Below are 23,041 nucleotides of genomic sequence, written 5' to 3'. Positions count from 1 at the left end.
CCTGGAGAAGAAGAGGCGGGGCAAGGGCCTCTGGCCACAGCCCCCGCCCATGTGGGGAGGAAGGTGCCCAGGTGCAGCCTGCCTTTCTCTGTGGCTGGGAGATACCCGTGCTGGACAGTGGCAGCCCTCTCCTGCCCAGGGAAACCGCCGGACAGGGCCCTGCCCTGGGAGCGAGTGTCGGGCAGACCAGCTGAAACAAGCTGATAAGGGCAGAACAATTCCAGGGTTGAAGAATGCCCAGAACCATCTCCCCCGAGGGGGCAGTTCTGGGCTCCTCTGGGAGAGGCGATGCCCAGGAGCTGGGCCTGATAACCCCCTGGGGTCCTGTTCTCATGTCCAGAGGCACCAGGAGGGCAGAGCTGCCAGGCCCTGGGGAAGGGACAGGGCGGCTGGAGCATGACCAGACCCTGTGGCCACACCTGTCTGCCTGACCGCTCGGCCTGACGGGCGGCGGTGAGGGCAGTTTGGGACCCTGCCCCTCCGCAGACCCTGGAGCTGTCCTTCCTGTCATTTCTCTTCTCGTTATTAACCTCCACCTTGGGTCCCTCAGTCAGCTCGAGCTGCTACAACAAAATACCACAGGCGGGGTGGCCTAAACAGCAGAAGTTCCTGTCTCACAGTTCCGGGGCTGAGAGTTCTGAGATCAGGGCGGCAGCAGGGTCGGGTTCTGGTGACCCTCTGCCATCTTCCCGTGTGTCCTCACGTGGCTGAGAGAGAGAGGAAGCTCTGGGACACTAATCCCAACATGGGGCCCCAACTCCTAACACTGTCACACTGGGGGCTAGGGCTTCCACACATGAATTGGTGGGGATACAAACTTTCAGTCCGTAGCTCCCCTTATGCCAGGAAAGTTGACCAGGCGCATCTTCGGGGCTCTCGGCCCAAGCAGGGGGCCGTTTGGAGGGGTATAGAGAGCAGTCCCAGAGGTCATAGTCCCCGTTTTTTTTAGATGTGGACCATGGCAGGCTGAAATATACACCCCTCCCCCCTCCCAAAGATATGTACAGTAAATCCCTGAAACTGATTATCCCCTTATTTGGACAGAGGGTCTTTGCCAGTGTAACTAAGCCAAGGATCTTGAGATGAGGTCATCCTGGATTATCTGGATGGGCCCTAAATTCAATGACAAGTTTCCTCATAAGAGACACAGACAGGAGGCAGCAATGTGGCCCCGGTGCCAGAGATGGGAGTGATGCTGCTGCCTTCTGAGGAATGCCAACCGCCTCCAGAAGCCAGAAGCGGCAAGGAAGGGTTCCCTTTGGAGCCTCCAAATGGAGTGTAGTCCTGGCCACACTTTGCTTTCAGACTTCTGGCCTCTGGAACTGTGAGAGAATCAGTTTCTGTTGTTGTAAGTCACCCAGTTTCTGATATGGCAGCCTGAGGACATAGGACATAGGACCCAAGGCACAGAGAGGGTCCAGGCTTTACCCAAGCCCAGGGCAGCCCTGGGAGAGTGCCGTAGCCGGTTGGTAGAGGTGAAGCGAGTTGGCCTCCCTGTCCCTCTCCCTAGGCGCCCAGCCCTGACCCCTTTTCCCAGTTGCTGTCCTTTGATGCTGTCCGCCCAGATCAGGCTCCCGCAGCCTCCCTGTCCCCACCAGTGCCTGCTTAGGACCTTTTTTGGGGGGTGGGGTGAGGGCACCTGGCTTTCTTAAAGCCACAAGGGACAGGCATTTACAAGGGATGGGTATAGGACTAGTGAGGTACCCAGAGCAGAACCCCAGAGCAAACAGCCTCCCAGGACAGGACCCACACTGAGGCAGAGGGGGGTCCAGAAGGGCTTCTGGATGGAAGGCCTGGAGTGCTCAGCTGTGCAGGAGAGAGGTAGGTGGGGAGGATGGCCGGACTCTGCTGGGGTGTGGGACTTGTAAAGACCCACCTGGAATGAGGGGTGCGGCTCTCTGTTCTGGGAGGGAAGAGGCTCAAGAAGCAGACGTCACGTACTGGGAAAATGAGTTTCCAGGTCAGGCGGCTGATTTAATAAAACCCAAGAAGCACGGAGTTGGGGACATTACATGGGGCGGGGGCATCAAGTTTTTCAAAATGAAGGGAAGAGGGAGAGTGAGGGGGCTGAATGCAGGATAAAGAGAGGACATCTGATATGCTGGCCCTGGGGAAAAGTCCTGGCCAGGCCAGCAGTGGGCCTGCAGCCCCTCTCTGCTCCTAGGGCAGCCCCGGTTCCCTTGCTGACCCAGGAGTTTGGGGCCTGCATCCTTCCAAAGCTCCCCCACCCTGCCCTGCCCCACTGTAATTAATTCCCAGCTGCCATCCAGAAGCCTGGCAATAAATGGACCAGTTTGAGATGGGCAACAGGATTTGGGGGCTGAGAAGGGTGGGCCCTAGAGAGCTGGGAGGGGCTCAGATTTCCACCAGGCTGAACCTGAGGCAGCATCACCTGGCACCCTTCCCCATGACGTGCAGAACCTGCTCTTGGGAGGTAAGGCTCTTGAAGCGGATGTCACATGCTGGGAGAATGAGTTTCAAGGTCGGTCAGCTCTTGGAAAGGAGGCCCAGAGCAAGGCCTCTGAAGTGACTGTTGTCACAGCAAAAGCAGACTTACCTGTGTTCACAGCGTCATGCTTGGGAAAGTGCCAGTACATCCTCGGGGACCTTAGAAGTCACCTAGCCCATTTCGCAGATGTTTCAAGAGGACCAAGGGCTTGGCCGAGCCCTCGAGGGTTAGAGGCAGGACCAGGACTAGAAGGCTCCGCTCTGTCTTTGCGCCTGCCTTTATCTCTTGACCTTTTTCCATCTCTACGTCATTCAGTTATTCCCATTTCACACCCTGAACTTTATCACCCACATACCATGCACCACCTCTGCAATCTTAAGTGTTTCATTCCTTGATCACTGTTTCTCCACCTTCCAACTCATTTGCTCAAGTACATCTAGACCATACTGCTTGAACTCAGGGCAGCCAGTCTAATAACCCATCGCTGCTTCACTGTTGCCTATCAGCCCCCCGTCTGTCTTTATCCGTCCTATACTTCACTATCTACCGTGGTAATCCCGACCTTACAAGTATCCTCACGTCTCTTGCACCCTCTCCCACCATCATAACTCACCTAGCAAAACCCTTTCCTCAGGTGAACCCTGCCTCCACTGCTCCCATGCCTGCCGGCAAGCAGCAGGAAGGAACACTGCTAAACTGGCCCAGTTTGGCACCAAATACTAATTGGCAGTCATCCTTTATTTCTCTAGTAGAGTGGTTCTGAAAGTGCGGGTCCTCAGACCAACAGCATCAGAATCATTTGGGAACTTGTTAGAAAATCAAATTCTCATGCTCCATCCCAGACCTGCTGAATCAGAAACTTGGGCTGAGTTCGTAAATGGTGTTTTAACAAGCCCCCCAGGTGATTCTGATGCTCGCTAGTTTTGAGAACCACTTTTCTAGTAGACTCCCTTTCCTGTTTCCAAGATGAGTATTTCATACGTTCGCCTTCCACACAACTCCTCCTCCTCTCTTATTTCATCTCTGTAGGGTATTGCTGATTTCATCTAGGCTTGGCTGAGGGAACTGAGGCTGTCAAATGGAAACTTGTCTTCCCGCTACCACTGTTACCAATGTACCAATGTCTGTGTCCACCTTCTTCCTTCCAGTTTCAAAGGCGGGTGTATCCTACCGCCTAACATGGGGTATCTCCCTCTGTATCTTAAGGAGAGGAAACAAAACAAAAGGAGAATTCTTAACAGCTCTAGCATCTCCCACCTTCAGAAAGAAAAGCAGAACTTTCTTGACTACGGCAGCTCCCTCCAGCTACTGCCATATTTCCTCTGCTTCTTTTTATAGCTAATATTTGAAAAAGTTATTTACACACACAAGCTCACTTCCCAACCGTTCACTCATCTTCTTATCAGCCTGAGTTAGGCTTCCACCTGCACTGTTCCCACGGAAACCGCGAGTTGAGGTTGCTGGGAACATCATTGTTGCCAATCTCACCATCTAGCACCCTCAGCCACTCCCTCCTTGGGGGAAAGAAAAATCAGAAGCCCCTGTTGCATCTCCCTATTTCCCCCTAGAAGTAGCTGTTATCCTAAACTTAGTATTAAATTCTCTATATAATGTAAATAATGTTTTCTACGTTTCTGTCTCTAAAACTATATTGTTTAGTTTTTTAAACAATTTTATTTACAGGGTTTAAAAATGTAGATTTTTAAACCCTGTAAATAAAACCATATAAACTTTTGGTTTTGTTTTTATTGTTCAGTATTATTTTTAGATGAATTCATGTTAATATGTGTATTATAATACATAATACATATATTATATACATATAAATATATATAACAATATAAAACTTGTTCACTGATTTTCAGTGGTATTCTAGTATGTGAATATACCATAACTTATTTATCACATCAGTTTTTTTTTTTTTTTTTTTTTTTTTTTTTTTTTTTTGCGGTAGGCGGGCCTCTCACTGTTGTGGCCTCTCCCCTTGCGGAGCACAGGCTCCGGAGCACAGGCTCAGTGGCCATGGCTCACGGGCCCAGCCGCTCCGCGGCATGTGGGATCTTCCCAGACCGGGGCACGAACCCGTGTCCCCTGCATCGGCAGGCGGACTCTCAACCACTGCGCCACCAGGGAAGCCCTATCACATCAGTTTTAACAGATGTTTGCTTGTTACCTATACTAACCCATGTATGCACACAAATCTATACATTTCTTTATATGTCTGTGTATGTGTATATTTATACACATACACATACATGAATTCATACTGATCTCTCTCTCTAATCAAGTATCACAGGGTTCATTTAGCCTCATCCCCACACACCTTATTTATTTGTAACTTCTTTCTCCAACAGTGAGAACTCTGGCTCATGTTATTTATAATTTATTTACTTATTTGACCAACCCTAGTACACAAGTAAAGTAGATTTGAAATTGATAACCCGTACCGTTGTGAGAAACAAATTTACCACTTAGAGTACACTGTTTATTATATAGAGTTCTTTTTTTGTTGTTACCCTTACAGTATCCAGTCAGAAAACTCTTTTCTGGTTACTTTGGTCAACTTCTTTCCCCCACCCCTCCAGTGAGGTATGTGATACACTTGTAACATAGTTTATTTTCATAGTCCCTGTTACATCCTGGGATTTTTCTGAACATCTCAGTTTTCTTTTTTTTTTTTTTCTTTCTAAGTTTGCAAAAAGTAAAGTTAATTCTCTGGTGGGGGGGTACTGTGGGTTTCAACAAATGTGGAGTCTTGTATCCATCATCCCAGCACCATTTCTAACAGTTCCATTGTCCTAAAAGTCAATTCCTCCTCCTTCCCTCAACCCCTGGTAACCACTGATCTGTTTTCTATCCCTATAGTTTTGCCTTTTCCATAAAATCATATAAATGAAATAAAATACTATGTATAGCCTTTTGGCTTTTTTCACCTAAAATGTCTTTAAGATTCATCCATGTTACATGAATCAGTAGTTCATTCCTTTTTATTTCTTAGTCACTGTATGGATATATAACAGTTTGTTTATCCATTCACTTGTTGAAGGATATCTTGGTTGTTTTCAGTTTTTGGTGATTATGAATAAAGCTGCTATAGACATTCGCATATCGGTTTTTGTGTGACCACAAGTTTTCAGTTGTTTTGGGTAAATATATGAGAATGGAATTGTTGGATCATATGGTATTGTAATGCTTAAACTGTTTTCCAAAGTAAAGTGACTGTACTATTTTGCATTCCCACTAGAAGTGTATGAGAATTTCTGTTTAGCATTTGCTATTGCAGGTGGTTTTGGGCCATTCTAATAGATGTGTATTGATATTGCATTGTAGCTTTAATTTGCATTTGCCTAATGACTAAAGATGTTGAGTATCTTTTCACATGCTTTTTAGCCATCTGTATATCTTCTTTGGCAATTTTTCCTTGTAGATCTTTTGCCTATTTTAACAAATTGGGTTATCTTTTTATTGTTTTAAGAAATGTTTTTCCCTCCTTAATGAGCTGGCTAGAATTTCTAGTACAAAGTTCAGTAGGAGTGGTGAGAGAGGACATGCTTGCTGTGTTCTCAAAATTAATGGCAACACATTCAATCTCTATTAAGTATGATGTTAGCTGTAGGTTTATTTGGAGATATCATTTATTAGGTTAGGAAAATTCCCTCTATTCCAAGTTTGCTGAGAACATTTTTAAAATCATGAATGAATGATGAATTTTTTTTTTTTTTTTTTGCGGTATGCGGGCCTCTCACTGTTGTGGCCTCTCCCGTTGCGGAGCACAGGCTCCGGACGCGCAGGCTCAGGGGCCATGGCTCACGGGCCCAGCCGCTCTGCGGCATGTGGTATCTTCCCAGACTGGGGCATGAACCTGTGTCCCCTGCATCGGCAGGCGGACTCTCAACCACTGCGCCACCAGGGAAGCCCATCATGAATGATGAATTTTGTCAAGTGAGTTTTCTGCATATATTGAGATGATTGTATGTTTTTTCTTATTTCACTGTTAAGATGAATTGCATCGATTGATTTTCAAATACTGAACTAGCCATGAGATGAACCTCACTTGATTATGATGTATTAACTCTTTTATATTATATATATATATTCCATTAGTCATTAAGGAAATGCAAATTAAACCACAGTGAGATACTTCATGCCCACTAAATAACTGTAATGAAAGAGACAGTAACACTTGTTGGTGAGGATGTAGAGAAATTGGAACCCTGATACACTGCTGGTGGGCATGTAATATGGTACAGCTGCTTTGGAAAACAGTTTGGCAATTAATTCCTCAAAATGCTAAATACAGAGTTACCATGTGACCCAGAAATTCCACTCCTAGATATATACCCAAGAGAAATGAAAGCTATCCACACAAAAACTTGTACACAAGTGTTCATAGCAGCACTATTTATAATAGTTAAAAAGTGGAAACAACCTGAATGTTTATCAGCTGATGAGTGGATAAACAAAATGTGGTCTATCCCTACAATGGAATATCATTCAGCAATAAAAAGAAGTGAAGAACTGACACGTGCCACAACATGGATGAACCCTTAAAAATATTTAAATTAAGTGAAAGAAGCCACACATTGTTTGATTCCATTTATGTGAAATGTCCAGAATAGGCAAAATCCGTATTGCGACAGAGATTAGATCAGTGGTTGCCTAAAGCATGGCGTTTCTTCTGCTGCGTCTTCATTGTGAGGATTTGTGTTAATGTAGTCAAGAGGTGGTCTGGGTTTAAAACTTGATGCTGCACCGGGGGCTGCAGGTTTCTCAGGTGAGACCTTTGTTTGTATCCCTGCTTGCCTGTGGGGCTTCCCTTTCTGCTGCTCCCCGTGAGGCTTCCCCCAGCTATATTCCATTTATTTTTCCTTCACACTTGCTAGCATTTTGAGTTAAAGGCAGGGTAGAAGGACATTCTCTGATGTTTTGCACACGCACTGGAACCTGGGGCTTGGGGCGTGTGGCCTTCGCTAGTGTTCCTGTCTCTTTTCTAGGAGTTATGCTGGACTTAGAACACATATTCCTGCCCTCTGCCAGGGGTAAAGAGCTTTTTTATTTGTCTGTTCCCTTTCCCAGCTGCAATGGATTTCCACCACTTCCTTCAGGCTATCCTTTTTTACCTTTCTCCTGCAGCTGAATGCTTTTGTTTCCTAGCAGAAATAGGGGAGATGGATCTAGGCAACATTTCACTGGTGTTTCATTGGTGGCTGTCAGTTTCCTTCCTCTGCTGTGGTGGGGTTTCTGCCAGTGCCCTCAGGCTATGGATTTTGTTGACTTCCACTGAAAAGTCAGGCTTTTTTTCCAGGGGATATGGGGCTATGTAGAGTTTCAGCCGTCACTGCTGTTTCCTTCCCCCAGCCAGCCCCAAGGGGGGAAACTTTCTCAAGGCTCTCCCCAGGCATCCTTAGGAACCACAGGTGGGGTTCCTGGGGGTAAAAGTCTACACAAGGGTCTGAACCTTTCAATTTCCGCAGTTTTCAGGTCTCCACGCTTTCACATTAGCCCATGTTCAGCCTTTAGCAATTCACTGAACATTTTAACTTTAATCTTCTTACCGAACTCTGCCCCATGTAAGCAAATGCTTGAGTCCAGTTTCTCCTTGTGGTTGAGTGTCACCAGTTTGCTCATGACCTCAGTTCTCCAATGGGTTCAAAAAAGTCATCAATTTTCTGTTTCTCCAGCTTTTTTCTTGCTGTGAGGGTAGGACATATGTTCTTTCCAGCTCTTTATTCTCATTGGCTGAAACTAGAAGTCCTATGGTTTCTTTTGATAAACATATGTTCTTAATTTTGATGGAACCAAATCTTATCAGGCTTTTTCTTTGGTTTGTACTTTTCATGTTTTGTTGATTGACAATTGTATATGAACTGATTTTTTTTTTTGGCTGCGTTGGGTCTTCGTTGCTGCGCGCGGGTTTTCTCTAGTTGCAGCGAGCGGGGGCTTCTCTTCGTTGCGCTGCACGGGCTTCTCATTGTGGTGCCTTCCCTTGCTGCGGAGCGCGGGCTCCAGTAGTTGCAGCACGTGGGCTTCAGTAGTTGTGGCTTGCGGGCTCTAGAGCGCAGGCTTAGTAGTTGTGGGGCAGGGCTTAGCTGCTCCGCGGCATGTGGGATCTTCCCGGACCAGAGATCGAACCCGTGTCCCCTACATTGGCAGGCAGATTCTTAACGTCTTCGCTGCCAGGGAAGTCCCGAACTAATTCTTTTTACAGACACATATTATGGCAGAACAGACTATGCTATAGAAAGTTCATGTAAAGCTAGAATTATTTGATCCTTGAATCCATGTTTGGATTTTCTTTATGAGAAAAGTATTAACGACTAATTCAATTTTTTTATGAATGTGGGACAAATTATTCTATTTCTTCTTGAGTCACTCTGTTAAGATGTATTTTCTTAGGAATTTGTCCATCTCATCAGCTTCAAATTTATTAGCATTTGCTCATAATGGCCTATATATTATAAATATCTTATTGTTTTTATACCTCATATTTTACATTTATGCCTTCTGGGTTATTTTTCCCTTTGGTCATCCTTACTTAAGGCTTTACTATTTTATTAGCCTTTTTGCAATATCAATTTTTGCCTTTGTTGATATTTGCTATTGTCCTTTGGTTTCTATTTCATTGATTTCTGCTTTTATCTTTATTATTTCATTCCTCCTATTTTTCTTTGGGTTTATTTCTCAGCTTTCCATTATCAAATTGAAGAGTATATAGAGAACCAGATCTGAGCAGATCCTAAAGAGAGATGCATGTCAATTGCAACGTGGCTCACACCCTCAGCACACCTATTCACGCCACACCACCACCTTCCAGCCAGCTCATACCTAAAGGGCTTCAAATGAGTTAGTTCTCTGTGATCTGTTGTCTGAGGAATGAAAACACCAAGTTATGTTCATGTATATAACGTGCTGGAGCCAGGCCAGAGTGGACTGCTGTGGGATAATAGCCCTTTTTAGGGGAGACCCTGAAGGATAGTATAGAAAGAAAGTTCTTCCAATGAGCAGAACTTGAATAGTACCTTTCATGGTCTTTGTGTGTGTGTGTGGCGGGGGGGGAGGTGAGCTACACAGAGGTGAGGCTCTGACCAGATTCTTAGGCAGTAGCTAATGATTTTTAGGAACTTAGAGGAAACAAGAATGAAGAATCAGTGCAAGGAGTTTTATGGAAGAGGCATGTGGATGAGCTTCTTGGGATGATCTTGAGTATGAGAATTTTTGTCTCACTCTCATTAATCAGGTGGACAAGGTGACCCATTGTGCCCGTCAGTTAGTTTCTCTCTCCCTCCACCTAGTGACTGCTCTGTGGGCTCATGAACAAGTGGCCATGGTGTAGGCAGGGAGCTAAAACAGACACATTCTGGGTTTGAATGTGTTTTCTCAGCTGCCATGATCTGTCAGCAACTCTACTCATGGACTTATAGAACGCCTTCTTCACCATGATGATATTCCACAGAGCACAGGGCTGCACCAGAGAACTCACTCGAAGGCAAAATAAGTAGAGAATTAACCTTAAAAGATTTACGCATCTTACTGTGATGCCTATATGCTGCTACATAATGAGGCAGGGAGGAAGATGGATGGAACCCGGGGATTCTCTGTGGTGCCTCCTGCTACTCTTACGTCCAGTCGTAAAAGTAGATGCAAGGACCTCTCACTGACAGCATCCCTAAAGACTCAGATCTCTCAGAAATGAAATCCAATATCCAGGACTAATGGTGTCAGTGGTGCAAAGTGAAGCAATCCTTGCTCATTGGTGGTGGAAATGAGGTACTCATCAGAGGAGTTCAGGAGAAGGGTTCTGGGTGCTGTTTCTGACTTAAACCTGATTCTCTAGCCATCTCAAGTGATTTTACTAGCTAACTGATTATCTTTTTTTTTTTTTTTTTTTGCGTTACACGGGCCTGTCACTGTGGTGGCCTCTCCCGTTGCGGAGCACAGGCTCCGGACGTGCAGGCTCAGCAGCCATGGCTCACGGGCCCAGCCGCTCCGCGGCATGTGGGATCCTCCCGGACCGAGGCACGAACCCGTGTCCCCTGCATCAGCAGGTGGACCCTCAACCACTGCGCCACCAGGGAAGCCCTGATTATCTTTTTAATAAATTCACTTCCTGTTTAAGCAGAGAGGATTGATTTCTAGTATTTGAAAAGAAGAACCCTCGTTTTTATAGTGGAACAAGTGGAGGCGGGGGAGCAGATTAGGAGGTTGAATTGGGTCCTCCTCACAAGACACGTTCCAGTCTTAATCCCCAATACCTGGTACTTGTGGATGTGACCTAATTTGGAAATAGGGTCTTTGCAGATGTAATCAAGTTAAGATGAGATCATACTGGATTAGGGTGGGCCCTAAGTCCAAGGACTGGCGTCCTTATAAGAGGAGAGACACAGAGACACACAGGGAAGAAGGCCATGTGATGATGGAGCCAGAGACTGCAGTGATTCTAACTACAAGCCAAGGAACACTAACAATTGCTAGGAAGAAGCAAAGAACAATTCTTCCTTAGTACCTTCAGAGGGAGTATGCCTTTGCAGATTTCAGATTTCTAGCCTCTAGAACCATGAGAGAATAACACATTTATGTTGTTTGAAGCCACGCAGTCTGTGGTCATCTGTTATAGCCACCTTGGGAAACTAATACACACTTCATTCAAGGTACCCTGAGTCTGTGAAAAGATTCAGTCCTGGGAATTGGATGAGTGGCTGTCTGTGTTCTCTACTGTGGTGATTCAACCCAGGTCTCAGTTTGCCGGGCTTATAGGTAGGGTTTCAGTGGACCATCCATCAATTTTGATACTAAAAAAACACATGATTATTAGCCACTGTCCAGAATTACCCCCATTGGACTATTCTGATTACCATGCTGCTCCTGCTGCCTAGGGTATCGCACCCACCTTTTTTCCTGGAAATGAAATTCTGCTCATGCCCTACTACCCAACGAACCTGCTGTCCATTCCCACTGAAATCAGCAGCATCTCCTACCAGCATACCTGGCTGATGAAGAACAGCCGGAACAATCTCTTAGAACATGCTCCGAGTCCCCTCAACAACATACCAAATGTAAGCAAAATCCAAAACACCAAATAATCCAAAATAAGATGCACTATTATTTTATGAACCACTTGGGGGGAAAAAAAACACTGTCAAAGTGTGACTTACGATAATTTATAATACATCCTCATCTCAGAGACATGAAAAGATGTGCATCTTAGAACTCCTGAAATATAGTATTTCTCAAAGCCTTGGTGAAGGGAGTGTCATTTGAGCTTTCTTAAGGAACAGAGAGTGTGAACAAGCAGACCGTATGTGATAAACCACTCGGACACTTCTATCTCTCTAAGACTTTGGATTTCTTCCAAGGAATTTCTGGCAACTTAACTTTATTTAATATGTGGACTACCAGTGAGTCCAGGTTTCAGTCAACCAACTAAGAAAACAATTAGAACGACTTCTAGCTGCTTGAGTCAGCATATTGATCCAAATCTCTGGAATGCATACCCATATTGATAAATTCAGCCTGATAGAAAACTATGATTATCTCTCTTTGATCTAGCATGCTCATATTCTGTTAACCATACATATTTGCTAGAGTTTTTGCAGATATTTTTTTAGGGTGGAAGCCTTCTTCTGGGTCAGACTCAATTGTATTTGTCCTCGTGGGCATCTGACTTATTACAGGTTTGAAAAAAATGAAGAGTGGTGGAGGTTATGAAGGGATATGGCTTTCTGTGTCACCGAGCTCCAGTGAGGTTATTGAGTTTTCAAGCAAGGTGGGAACTGCGTCATCAGACAGGAGAAGAGTGGTTGAGTCTTCCGACACGCGCGCGAGACTCTGACTCACCTGCGCCCTCTCATATGTAACCGCTACACTTCTCAAGGTCCTGTTTTCAAGTAAGAGACCTGGTGAGGCTATGAACTACACTAACGCTGTAATTTGGCAACTCCTGGGATCAGACCTGTAAGTTTGTCTTTTGGTCTTCTCGGCATTTTCGCTGCAAGCAATAAGAGATTCCTTTACTGTAGCCTTAGAAAATCTCTGATTTTCCAGTCTCTGCTTTGATAGGAGGATTGAGGAATTAGAATTTGTTATTGTCTCCCTTTAAGCCAGTAGTTTTCACTGGTAGTGATTTTTGTCTCCCTCGGGGGACATTTGGCAATATTTGGAGACATTTTTGGTTGTCACAACTGGGAGGGATGTATGTGTCTCACTTGCATCTAGTGGATAGAGACGAGGGGTGTTGTTAAACGTCCCATAATGCATAGGACAATCTCCCGTAACAAAGAAGTACCCAGCCCAAAACGTTGGCAGTTTTGGGGCTGAGAAGCCGTTTTCAGCTCTTTGCCGTAGTAGGAAGTAACCACGCCACCCAACCTCCCTTGCTGATATTCCCCTCTGCAATCTCACTTTTTACCAGAAAGATACTCTGACATGATGAGTTATAAGAAGCACCATTATTTTATGAACTACTAAGAAGGAAAAACCACCATCAAATTGATTTTTAACACACGTCCTTTTATGTGTGCTCTTCATATTCTTCTATGGCAGTAGCCACTCAGTCCTGCCAAAGCCACTTTATGGGCACTTAATTCTAGATGGCAGGCGCTACTGTGACTGCTTCTCCATGAGATGCTGTAGGATAGTCAAGTCATTTCCCTTCATACTTGCAGAATTCCAGTTACTTTTAACCCCAATAAGGTCCAATAACTAACCCTCGAATTTCTGTTGCCCGCAATCACGCCTGATTCTCGTTAGCAAAATGTGTGTGTGTGTGTGTGTGTGTGTGTGTGTGTGTGTGCACACATGTGAAAGATATTGGGACACTGTCTAGCTTATGGAGGAGCTGGGCTTGCTGAAGACCACATTCAGGGCTACCTTTAACATCATCCGAGTCAGGCTTACAGAACTTGTGTGAAGAGGCTAGTGCTGCTCGCCAGTGCCAAGCTCCAGGTGCTGTAGCTTTGGCTGTGGATGCTCGCTCTAGCATCACCTCCACGGCTGCTCACACTTGAGCGTGGTTCCACTGCTCCTGCCTCAGGGTTCCCCATAGTCTACTGCCTCTTTACGCACTGGCTGGGGTGGAGGTGTCTCATTCATGGCAGTTGAGTGCGTGCTTGTGCTCTGGTCACAAGGAAGGCTGGCATTTTCAGCATCTATAATAAGAGGCAAATCCCGCTTCCCTCAGTCTTGCTGTGTGGGGAATTCCCCAAGCATAGAAAAATGCTACAGATTCTGATTGGCTACGAAGAATGGCCAAAGTCCCCTATGCCGATTCCCACCATTCTCTCCCTTCTGCTCAAAACAGAAAACCACGAATCATCCTGGCCTCTCCTCTTCCCCTCCCTTAGTAAGTACATCAGCAAGTAGTTGATTCTACCTCCAAAATACAGTCTTGAATCCATCCTCTTTTTGGCTCCTGTGTCAATGACTTAATACAGCTGACTAGTATCCACTTCATCTGGATTACTGTAACAGCCTCTTTAATTTCCATCTCCATATCCATGTCCCCCAAAGCAGCAAGAGTATGTTTCTTTGTAAATCACCTTATAAAACTTGTTTGCTTTAAAGCCTTCCGTGGCTTCAGTGGCTTTTTTTTTTCCCCCACTTAAAATAAAATCCCCTATCCTTATTTTGGTCTAAGGAGGGTGATCTTTTGTCTCATTTTACATAGGATACAATTTTTAAGAGCGCTTCCTTTTTCTTCTCAGAAGGGTATGGTTTAGACAGCACGTTAGTGTCAGTTTACCTGTGAGGCCCCGAGTTTTCTGATCCCTGCTCCTTCCCCCCCCCACTCACTGAACTGCTCTCAGACTTGTCTTCTCTGAGCTCTTGTCCCTCCTTTGGCGACTTGCAGGTTCTTTCCTTCTTCCTGGCACACTTTTCCTCACATTCTTCACACAGCTCTCACCTCGTTGTCCTTCAAGTCTTCGCTAAGCGGTCGTCTCTGAGAAGTCCTTCCTTACCTCTCTCTCTAACAGCCCTCTCCCCATGTTCTCTGTATCATTTCCTTCTTCATTTCCTCCGTAGCGTCACCAGAATTTGACATTGAGTTGTCTGTCTATTGTTTAATCTCTGTCTCTCCCACTAGAATGTAAGCTCCCTGAGGGTATGGATTACATGTGTCTTACCCTTGTATCCCAGGGCCCGAACCTGTCACTTAATGGTTCCTTCAATCAATCAATAAAAGGCCTTCCTTCCCTGACCCCTTGACAAGGTTTGAGCTCCCATGCTAGACACAGTCAGAGCGCTGTGTACTTTTCTTCCTCGGCGCAGTTGTACTTAAATGGTAATTTGTGTAATTTCACTTTATCAGTTTCTCCTTCTAGCTACATGTCCAGGGGAACAGAGGCATGTTCCTCTTGCCATGCTGAGAACAGGGCACTTCAGTACGCATGAGTCTGTTGAGTCTTCTGCAAGCTCATGGGTCTGGGAGAAGGAGGTGATGATGGTCCTCTGCTGGGGTAGGGAAACCTTGAAGGGCGAGTGCCTGGGGCCGGATGGGAGAGCAGAGCATTCAGTGCAGGCTCCACGCGCAGCGGGACTAGCTGCTTAGTCTTTCTCTTGAGTGGAATTTCCCTTGACTTCCTCTGCTTCCCTCTCAGTCTCCCTCTTAGAGGCTTCTTGAACCCCAGAAAAATCTGGGCACAAGGACCCAGACCCTTCAGCCAAGACAGATGGCAGGGATGGGAGCAAAGCCTCTGGATCCTGGGGAAGAGTTGGAGAAATGGGGAGAGAAAGACTTCCAGCTAATACCCTAGTTGATTCTGTGTTGTCTTTGTAAACAGAAGTCAAGCCTAGTGGTGAAACAGCTGCCGAAGAAAGCAAGCCAAACACACTTCCACCATCCAGTGTTCCAGACACAGTCAAACAAAGCACAGTCCCACCATCCACTGATAAAAGTGTGACTGCATTGGAGACCAAGGGAAGCACACCCACAACGCCTAACACCTCAAGGGCAGTGCCAACCTCAGCCCAGCAAAGCACAACTGCAGCAGCCAGTGGCAAAGATGAGAAACCAGCCACAGGCAACTCTGCTATAACTACTAAAGACTCAAAGGATTCTACAACCACACCAACCACTGTCTCGACAAAGCCTGAAACCACAAGCAGCCAGAGTGGAATTAAAAGCAATTCAGCTAAATCTGGAACCCAGAGTAGCCACAGTGTGACCACAAGCAGTGTGATCACTAAGGAAGGAAATCGGGCAGCCTCTGACCCTCCAACTGAGGGTAACACCTCAGTCATCATGCCTGCTCTTCCTTCCTTGCCCACCCCAGCAAGCACTCACCAGCCTAGCACCGTCCCTGTGACTTCGGTCCCTGTGACTTCAGAGCCTGCAGGGAGCTCCTTTGAGGGACCAAACAAAATTACAGCAGCTACAAGTTTAGGCACAATGGCGGGTCCCACCTTCACGACGCACGGGACACTGACCACACTAAGTAAGTAATGCCTTTCTTTTTTCAAGCAAAAAGAAACTTTCAAATGCTTATGTTCTGTACAGTTGCTGGAGATTCATGCATATTCATATTCATGAATATGCACCACCTTCACTCAGCCGTTGGTTTCCCATTTCATAGCCGCTGGCAGAGCTGTGTGTTCCGATGAGAGCTCAGGGTTTTGACCTGCCTAGTGGAGCATTTACTGTTTTTTTTCTTAAGTGCTGGTCTTAAGCCAGTAAATTAATTTCAAAACTCACTGATGGATCGTGAGCCTCAAGATCATGACCCAGGTCAGATCTCTTGAATCAGAATTTCTAGGCGTGAACCTGAGCATCTGCGTTTTGAGGAAACCATCCCCCAGCCCCGCAGGTAATTTGGGTGTGTGGTGAAGAACTAGATAGCCACAGCACAAGGGCACGGTGGTCACCTCCTGCGTAAGAGCTGGTGCTCTGAGTTGGATAAACCTGGATGCCAGTCCCTGCTCTGCCACTTGTTAGCGTGTGACGTTGGGCAATTCATCGAGTTCCTCTGAGACTCAGTTTCCTTGTTTATAGAATAGGGATAATTACAGTACCTTCCTCACAGAGTTGTTGTGAGAATTGAAAAAGAAAGTACCTTTGAAGCATTTAGGAGCCTCACAGGGAGTAAGTACTCAGTTAATGTTAGCTTTGCTGCTGGCATTGTCACTGCTGTTGATACTTCTTCTGTTGGGTTCCTACGCTGGCTCATCCAATCTGCTCATCCTGTACTAGGTTATGGGAATTGACTTCATCTGCCTGCCTCCTCTTCATAGCCTGCCTCCTTCTGCCTGTGGTCTATGTGGGGGGATAAGACCAAAGAACCTCAGAAAACTAGGAACAAGAAAGCCTGTTTTGTGTTAAAGGTACCACTCACCTTTTCTCATAAACTTTGTTTTCCCAATTATAGCACCATGGGTTGCCTCACAAGGAACTCAACACACCTCCAGCAAGATGCCAGCTGTCACTGGCACCTCTGAGGCTCTGCAGCCTACAGGCTCTTCATCGGGACTTGGGACCACATCTCCTGCCAGGGCACCCACAAGCTCCATCACTCATGTGGAGTCAACTGCCCCCCAAGGCTCCAGTGTCCCTTCTCCCACCTCAGTAATTCCAGCAGGTGTGGGACAGGTGAGAGAGCCCAGAGTCGGAGAGAAGGGACTCCAGGAAGAGCATTTCTACTCTTCCCTCCCCAGGGCACCTGGGGGGGCTGTGAGGAGCTGTCATCATTCACTCACCCTCGCTGGCTTTGCTGGACTCTGGCGTAGACAGCATGATAGCCAGTAACACACCTGGCTCTCCATCTCCAGCCGGCCACACTCCCAGCTTGCCCCCAACTCCTTATTTGCTGTCACCCACCCAAGGGAGGGAGGGAGAAGGCAAAGAAAGACAAGACCTCGTCAGGCTCAGCCTGACCCTTAATCCCAGTGGCTTCTTCCAGATACAGTGCGATTCTCCCGAAAAGCTGAATGAGAAGATGCTCGTCCTGAACATCTCGAAAACTGATGTCTTGAAAACCAACATCTGTGTGAGTACCTTGCTCATCTGAGCCCCACTCTGATCTATATCCCCAAAATGCTGTTTAGCAGTAGGGTCACGGAAGGTGGAAGGGAGTGAAGTGTTCCTTCCAGAAAGGAGCAGAGAGATGTTTTCATTTTCCTGCTCTTATTTTTTCCTAGTAGGACAGGACGTGGTCCCTTCCCATCTTATGGAGGGTCAGAGCCAGGTTCAGACTTCTCTAAGGGAAGCCCCGCCCTCAGGGCTGCCGCAGGGCCAGGAATCTGGGCTTTCACTTCTGAGAGTCTGGAGACCCCAATCCTGGTTCCTGTTTGCTTCTAGTTCAGGATGTGACTTTGTTAAGTCGATCTCTTTGCGCTTCAGAGGCCTCAGTTGAAAATGAGAGGCTTAGTCTGCCTAACTCTCCCTGTTCTAATAGTCTGTGGTTTTATATTTCCTGGTCCATGTGTTATCTGATGGCCACCCTCTAACCTAGGGGAGCTGTTGCCGACAGTTGTCTTTCCCCTCAGGGGGAGTTGTTTGTGTATTGTTTGGGGGAGATGGTTTCAGCACATGTGTGAGTAAGTTTGCATGTGTAGCATTCAGACTGCCAGTCTCCCTAGGATTAAGGGCTTTAGTCTGGGGATGTCTGCCGAAGAGCCTTGTCAGTAGCTGAGGCCTGAGTGAGTGCTGGTGATGGATGGCTCACTGCTGCCCTCTCCTGGTCAGTGGCTATTTTGGCAAACACCCCATGGAACTAGAATAGGATGGAAAACTTGGGTTTACAGTACTTTTGTACCACCTATTTTCTGCAGTTGTTTCCTTTTGGGTGTCCATTTTGCTGGAATTTTCCAAGTGAACTATAGAAAAGCTAGAGTTTTAAAAGGGAGCAGTGTTCCCCTAGGGTTGGGCTTATTGGACAAGGTAAGAATCACACTGATGCTTGCTTGGCCTTTCTTCCGGCTCTCTTTTTGGCTGAAACTTGGCAGGGGCATGTTTGGTGGTAAGAAGCGTTCTTTTCCTTTGCTGTGAATGGAAAGAGGAAAGCCCTGGATCTTTACCTGGTAGCAGGTTGGGGAATTAGTAAGCCTAAGGAAATTCCAGGTAGAAACCCAAGGGATGGTTTGTGGGACAAGCCATATGGAGTCCTTTTCTTCATCTCGGTACCCTTATTCCATACTCTGGTCAGAGACACATCAGTTTGGGGTGTCTCTGGATGATGTGGCAGGGCTGGGTAAAAGCTGCCCACACTTTGCTTCCTCACCCTCAGCCTTAAAGCCAGCCAGCCACACCCTTTCTGCTGAAAAATACAGAAGACGCCCGTCTAAGACGTCCTCGTGCATCTTCAAGATACTCCCAATTTCCCCTGTGCAGTGATGGCCTCGCCTTTCTCCCGTCAGCCTGTTTATGGTTTCAGGGTCTTAGCCTAGGGGACGGGCACATGTGTTTCGACTTTGGGATGGATAACCTTGAGCTGAGAGCCAGGGCTTCCCCTCCTGAGGTCTTTGAGCTCAGCATCAAGGGCTGGCAAATGGTAGGTTCAGAGAGGCCTGGCGTCTTCCCCACTGGCAGTGCCTCCTCAGGTCCTTCTGGGGAGAGAGATGATGAGGGGCAGGAGGTCGTGATCCTTAAGGAGCTCTGAGGGAGAAAGCGGCACTAGGGCGAATGGTATTGCTCAACCACGATGAGATAAACAGGGTAAGGAGACTAGGGGGAGAGCTCCACGTGAGGCAGAGAAGGCAGGGGCTGGCCCGGGAGGACAGCACATAACTCACCACTCCTGGCAGGCCTGGGAATGGCACCAGCCTGTGGCTGGAGAAGGGAGTAAGTTCACAGCCGACAACAGCGTCCTCCTGACCTTAGCTCAAAGGGTGGCTCCACAAGCCTAGGCTGCTGTCACGATCCCTGAGGAATTACCTGCGGTTTCTCCACAACAGAATGCGACCGCTTCGAATGACAAACTGGTCACGCTTTTGTGCCGAGCAGCAAAAGCCTCCTTCAACCCAGCTCAAGATCAGTGCCATATACAGCTGGCACCTGTTCCAGAAATCCAGGCAGTGGCAATCAAACAAATCACTATCTGCAGTGAGTTGAGGGCAGGGGTGGGGGGGGGATGGGGGAGGTTGAGGCCTGTGTGGGGTGGGAGTGGGGTAGGAGGTGCAGGAGCACAAGGATGGGTCAGTTGTCAACCCCTGGCCACCCGAGAGAGACACCACTCGGGGGACTGAGATTCAGGATGTCCTCCTTTGTCCCTTACCACGTCACTCTGAGCTAGACCACTGAAGCGGCATCTCTCCCTCTCCCCTCAGCAAAGCTCTTTCCCACGGACGTTTATGAATTGCTGAAAGACAAATGGGATGACCTAAAAGAGGTAAGTGGATGCCCCCCGTGTGCTGGCACAGACTGGGTCAGGGGCCTGTCCCTTGGAAGTCCACGGTTCCCCGGGTCCACTGTCTCTGTCGAGGAACCTCTGCTTTGCAAGCATCTAGAAGATAGGAGGGTAAGAGGGGACAGCAGGGCGGTAGAATGGGTTCCCCCCCAAACCCCAAGTGGAAGAGCTCATAAGTGAATGGGAGTTCTGAGAGAGGGTGACCCGGAACCTGTTTTCTGCCACGTAACTTTCTCCTTCCTGGCCAGGTGGGAGTCAATGACATGCAGTTTGAGGGTCAAGGACCACCAGAAGAGACCGAGGACCGGTTCAGCATGCCCCTCATCATCACTATTGTCTGCATGGCATCCTTCTTGCTCCTGGTCGCGGCCCTTTATGGCTGCTGCCACCAGCGTCTCTCCCAGAGGAAGGACCAGGTGAGGACTTCATTCCACTAGCCGGGAAGCAGTCCAGTTCACTGGATGACTCTCACCCCGTTATTCCCATATTAGAGAAAAGCGAGGGGGCCATGGGCCCTTTCTGATAGGCAGAGGTCATCCCTTACAGGAAATGGAAACTTGCCTGGACAATTAAAGAGGCAGCGTGGTGAAAGGGAAGGGCATGGGCTTTGGAGTCGGGAAGACTTGGGTTAAGCCCTAGCTCTGCCTCCCATTATCTGGGTGACCTTGAGCAAGTCATAATCTCTGAGCTTCAGGTTTCTCATCTGCATAGTGGGCATAATATCCACCTTGCAGAGTTGCTCTGAGGATCCACTGCTATAAATGGGCTGACGCATACCTGTCTAACCAGAAGTTCTTTCATTTACCTTAATAGAATTCCCTCATTACAGTTCCACCCTGACCCATGGTTCTCAACCCCGGCTGCACACTGTGGAGAGTTTTAGAAAAAAAAAAACCCATGCTTAGCTTCCTCACATACCAATTGAAACAGAATTTCTGGATCAGTATATTTGTTAAAAGCTTCCTGGGGGACTGTCTTGTGCCACCTAGGTTGTATCTTAGGTAAAAATGGAGAGAAAGTACTATCTCTAGATAGTTCCCATCTGCAGCAGAGATAGCTAGAAGTTGTGCTGTACCCATCTTGCTCAGGCTTAGAGGAGAGGTCCTCAGTCACTCGGCCAGATGGAAGTCATTTTCTTACAGTTCGTTCCAGTTCAATGCAGCAGGGTGAAGAGGGTCCTGGAGAGGAAGCTTTGGTGGGGAAGGAATGGAGGAAAGAGGAGATTGGAGGACTCTGGAGGACAAAGTCCATCTCCACTGATGTCACGGATTTGCCACCAGGGCAAAGGTGAAGTGAGCTGGGCATTTTAGGATGTGGGGCAAGTTCTTATCTCAGACTAGCCCCGAGGCAGGCCAGTAGTCAGGAAGGCCTCCAGGACCACCTGTTGTTCACCTTAGCCAAATCGGGGTTCCTGGATTATAGGGGTACAGGTGTAATATTAAGGCTAGAGCAAGGCTAACAGCCCTCAAAAATTACCCCTTTTTCTTGGGTCATCTCCCTTACTCTAGCAACGACTCACAGAGGAGCTACAGACGGTGGAGAATGGTTACCACGACAATCCAACCCTGGAAGTGATGGAGACCTCATCAGAGATGCAGGAGAAAAAGGTGGTCAGCCTTAATGGGGAGCTGGGGGACAGCTGGATCGTCCCTCTGGACAACCTGACCAAGGATGACCTAGAGGAGGAGGAAGACACACACCTCTAATCAGGTCTGCTGGTGGCCTCCGATGGTGCACAGAGCTCCAGCCCAAGCGCCTCAAGTGCCATGTGGACAGGGGAGGAAAATCCTTCCCCTTCGAGGGAAAGACTGGGGAGGGAGAGCAGACTCGGAGGGTTCCCTCCCCCCAATCCCCACAGGCCTTAATTTTTCCCTTTTCAAGCTGAACAAATCACATTCTGTGTAGAATCCTCTTGTAAAATAACCCACTAGTGCCTGAGCTCAGTGCTGCTGGGAGATCAGGAAAGAGCCATCCAAGGGACTTCAGAGACCATCTAATAGAATCCCTTCACTTCACAGATGAGATGACTGAGGCCTAAAGAGGGTAAAGTCAAGGTCACACAGCCATTAGGTGACAGAGTCAGGATGAAAACAGAGATCATTCAGTGCAGTGCCCATTGCCACCACGCCACGCTGCTGTGATCACCTATGCCCTCCCTCCAGAGCTGCCCTGGGCAGGGGGGATGAAGCTGCCAGTCAGTGGATGGGATGGAGGGGAAGGCAGGGCCAGACCCTGTTGCAGTGGGATCTGATTACTTGAAAGGATGGGTCCCGTTTTCTGTCTCCTACGCCAGCCTCGTCCGCCAGTGTTCCTGTCCTCTGTTCTCCCCACTCCCTTCACTCAGTTTTCACCCCCTCTCTGTCCCAGGGCCCCTGGGACTAACGCAGGTCATTCATGATCTTGAACCCCTTGTTCTGGAGTCTAGTTTCCTGGCATTTGCTTATGAGATTGGGACTGACACAGCACACAAGGCTCCCAGTATGAACAAGTCTGCACATGGGTCCATCTACAGGTGAAGAGAGAAAGGGAAGCCTTTCCTCCCAGGATGGGTCCCGGCCCACCTCCAAGGCACTCCTTGAAGAGACTCCCCGAGTGCTGCTTCGGTGTCCCATTCCCATCGGGGACTAAGGTCTGCAGCAGCTATTGAAGGCAAGGTGTTCCTATTTCGTTGTCACTGCTCAGCCGATGCGATGGGGTGAAGACCCCAGCTCGGTCATCCCCGAGATCCAGCGTGAAAGAGCAGCTTTAGGACAGAGCTTCCTGGTGCCCAGTCAGCAGAGAGGTGTCTGAATAGACAATCGATTGAAACAGCAGGAAGGATAGGCTTCACTTTCCATATCATAGGAAATTCAGGGGCTTTGCAGGTTGCTGAGAGTTTTGTCTTCTTTTTTAATCCAGAACTCTGCTGCCAAAGGCCAAAGCTCACATCGTTGAGACATTTTCAGTTAGATTCCATTCTTCTGTGCACAGGGCAAGAAAGGCCTAGATGCATAGTGCACTGCAAGGTGCGTAAGGGACAGCCCGCGGTCCTGGACTTCTATTCCCAGTGACCTCTCACTGTCGGGGCACGGAGCTAGGGCTTGCTGTGTCCCCTTCTCTGTGTTCCTAGTGGGGCTGGCTGCCCAGCGCTCCTGTAGGTTCTGGTGGCATCTCAGGGAAACAAAATGCCGACTGTTGCCCAGCGGAGGGGTTTTGAGGGAGCTCAGCAGGTAGCTGCTACGTAGACGGCAGCTGAGGGCTGGGCGTTGTGAGGTTTCAT

At 47.7% G+C, this 23,041-nt stretch overlaps 1 protein-coding gene across 1 annotated transcript in view; it reads left to right on the top strand.

Annotated features, from left to right (window-relative positions):
* The window catches only part of PODXL (podocalyxin like), a gene marked incomplete at both ends in the record, with an annotated part of 37,355 nt that extends 15,867 nt beyond the window's left edge, over positions 1-21,488 (top strand). Inside the window, 7 exons of the mRNA XM_079711154.1 lie at positions 15,226-15,879; positions 16,807-17,027; positions 17,338-17,424; positions 19,331-19,478; positions 19,703-19,764; positions 20,031-20,198; positions 21,291-21,488. Coding sequence (XP_079567280.1) covers positions 15,226-15,879; positions 16,807-17,027; positions 17,338-17,424; positions 19,331-19,478; positions 19,703-19,764; positions 20,031-20,198; positions 21,291-21,488 — 1,538 coding nt within the window. The remainder of the gene's footprint in view (positions 1-15,225; positions 15,880-16,806; positions 17,028-17,337; positions 17,425-19,330; positions 19,479-19,702; positions 19,765-20,030; positions 20,199-21,290) is intronic.
* Positions 21,489-23,041: the final 1,553 nt, after the last annotated feature.

The sequence above is a fragment of the Hyperoodon ampullatus genome (assembly GCF_949752795.1).
Source record: "Hyperoodon ampullatus genome assembly, chromosome: 9".
NCBI classification, from domain to species: Eukaryota; Metazoa; Chordata; class Mammalia; order Artiodactyla; family Ziphiidae; genus Hyperoodon; species Hyperoodon ampullatus.
The sequence above is the reverse complement of the archived record's forward strand: the minus strand, read 5'-3'. Positions and strand labels throughout refer to the sequence as shown.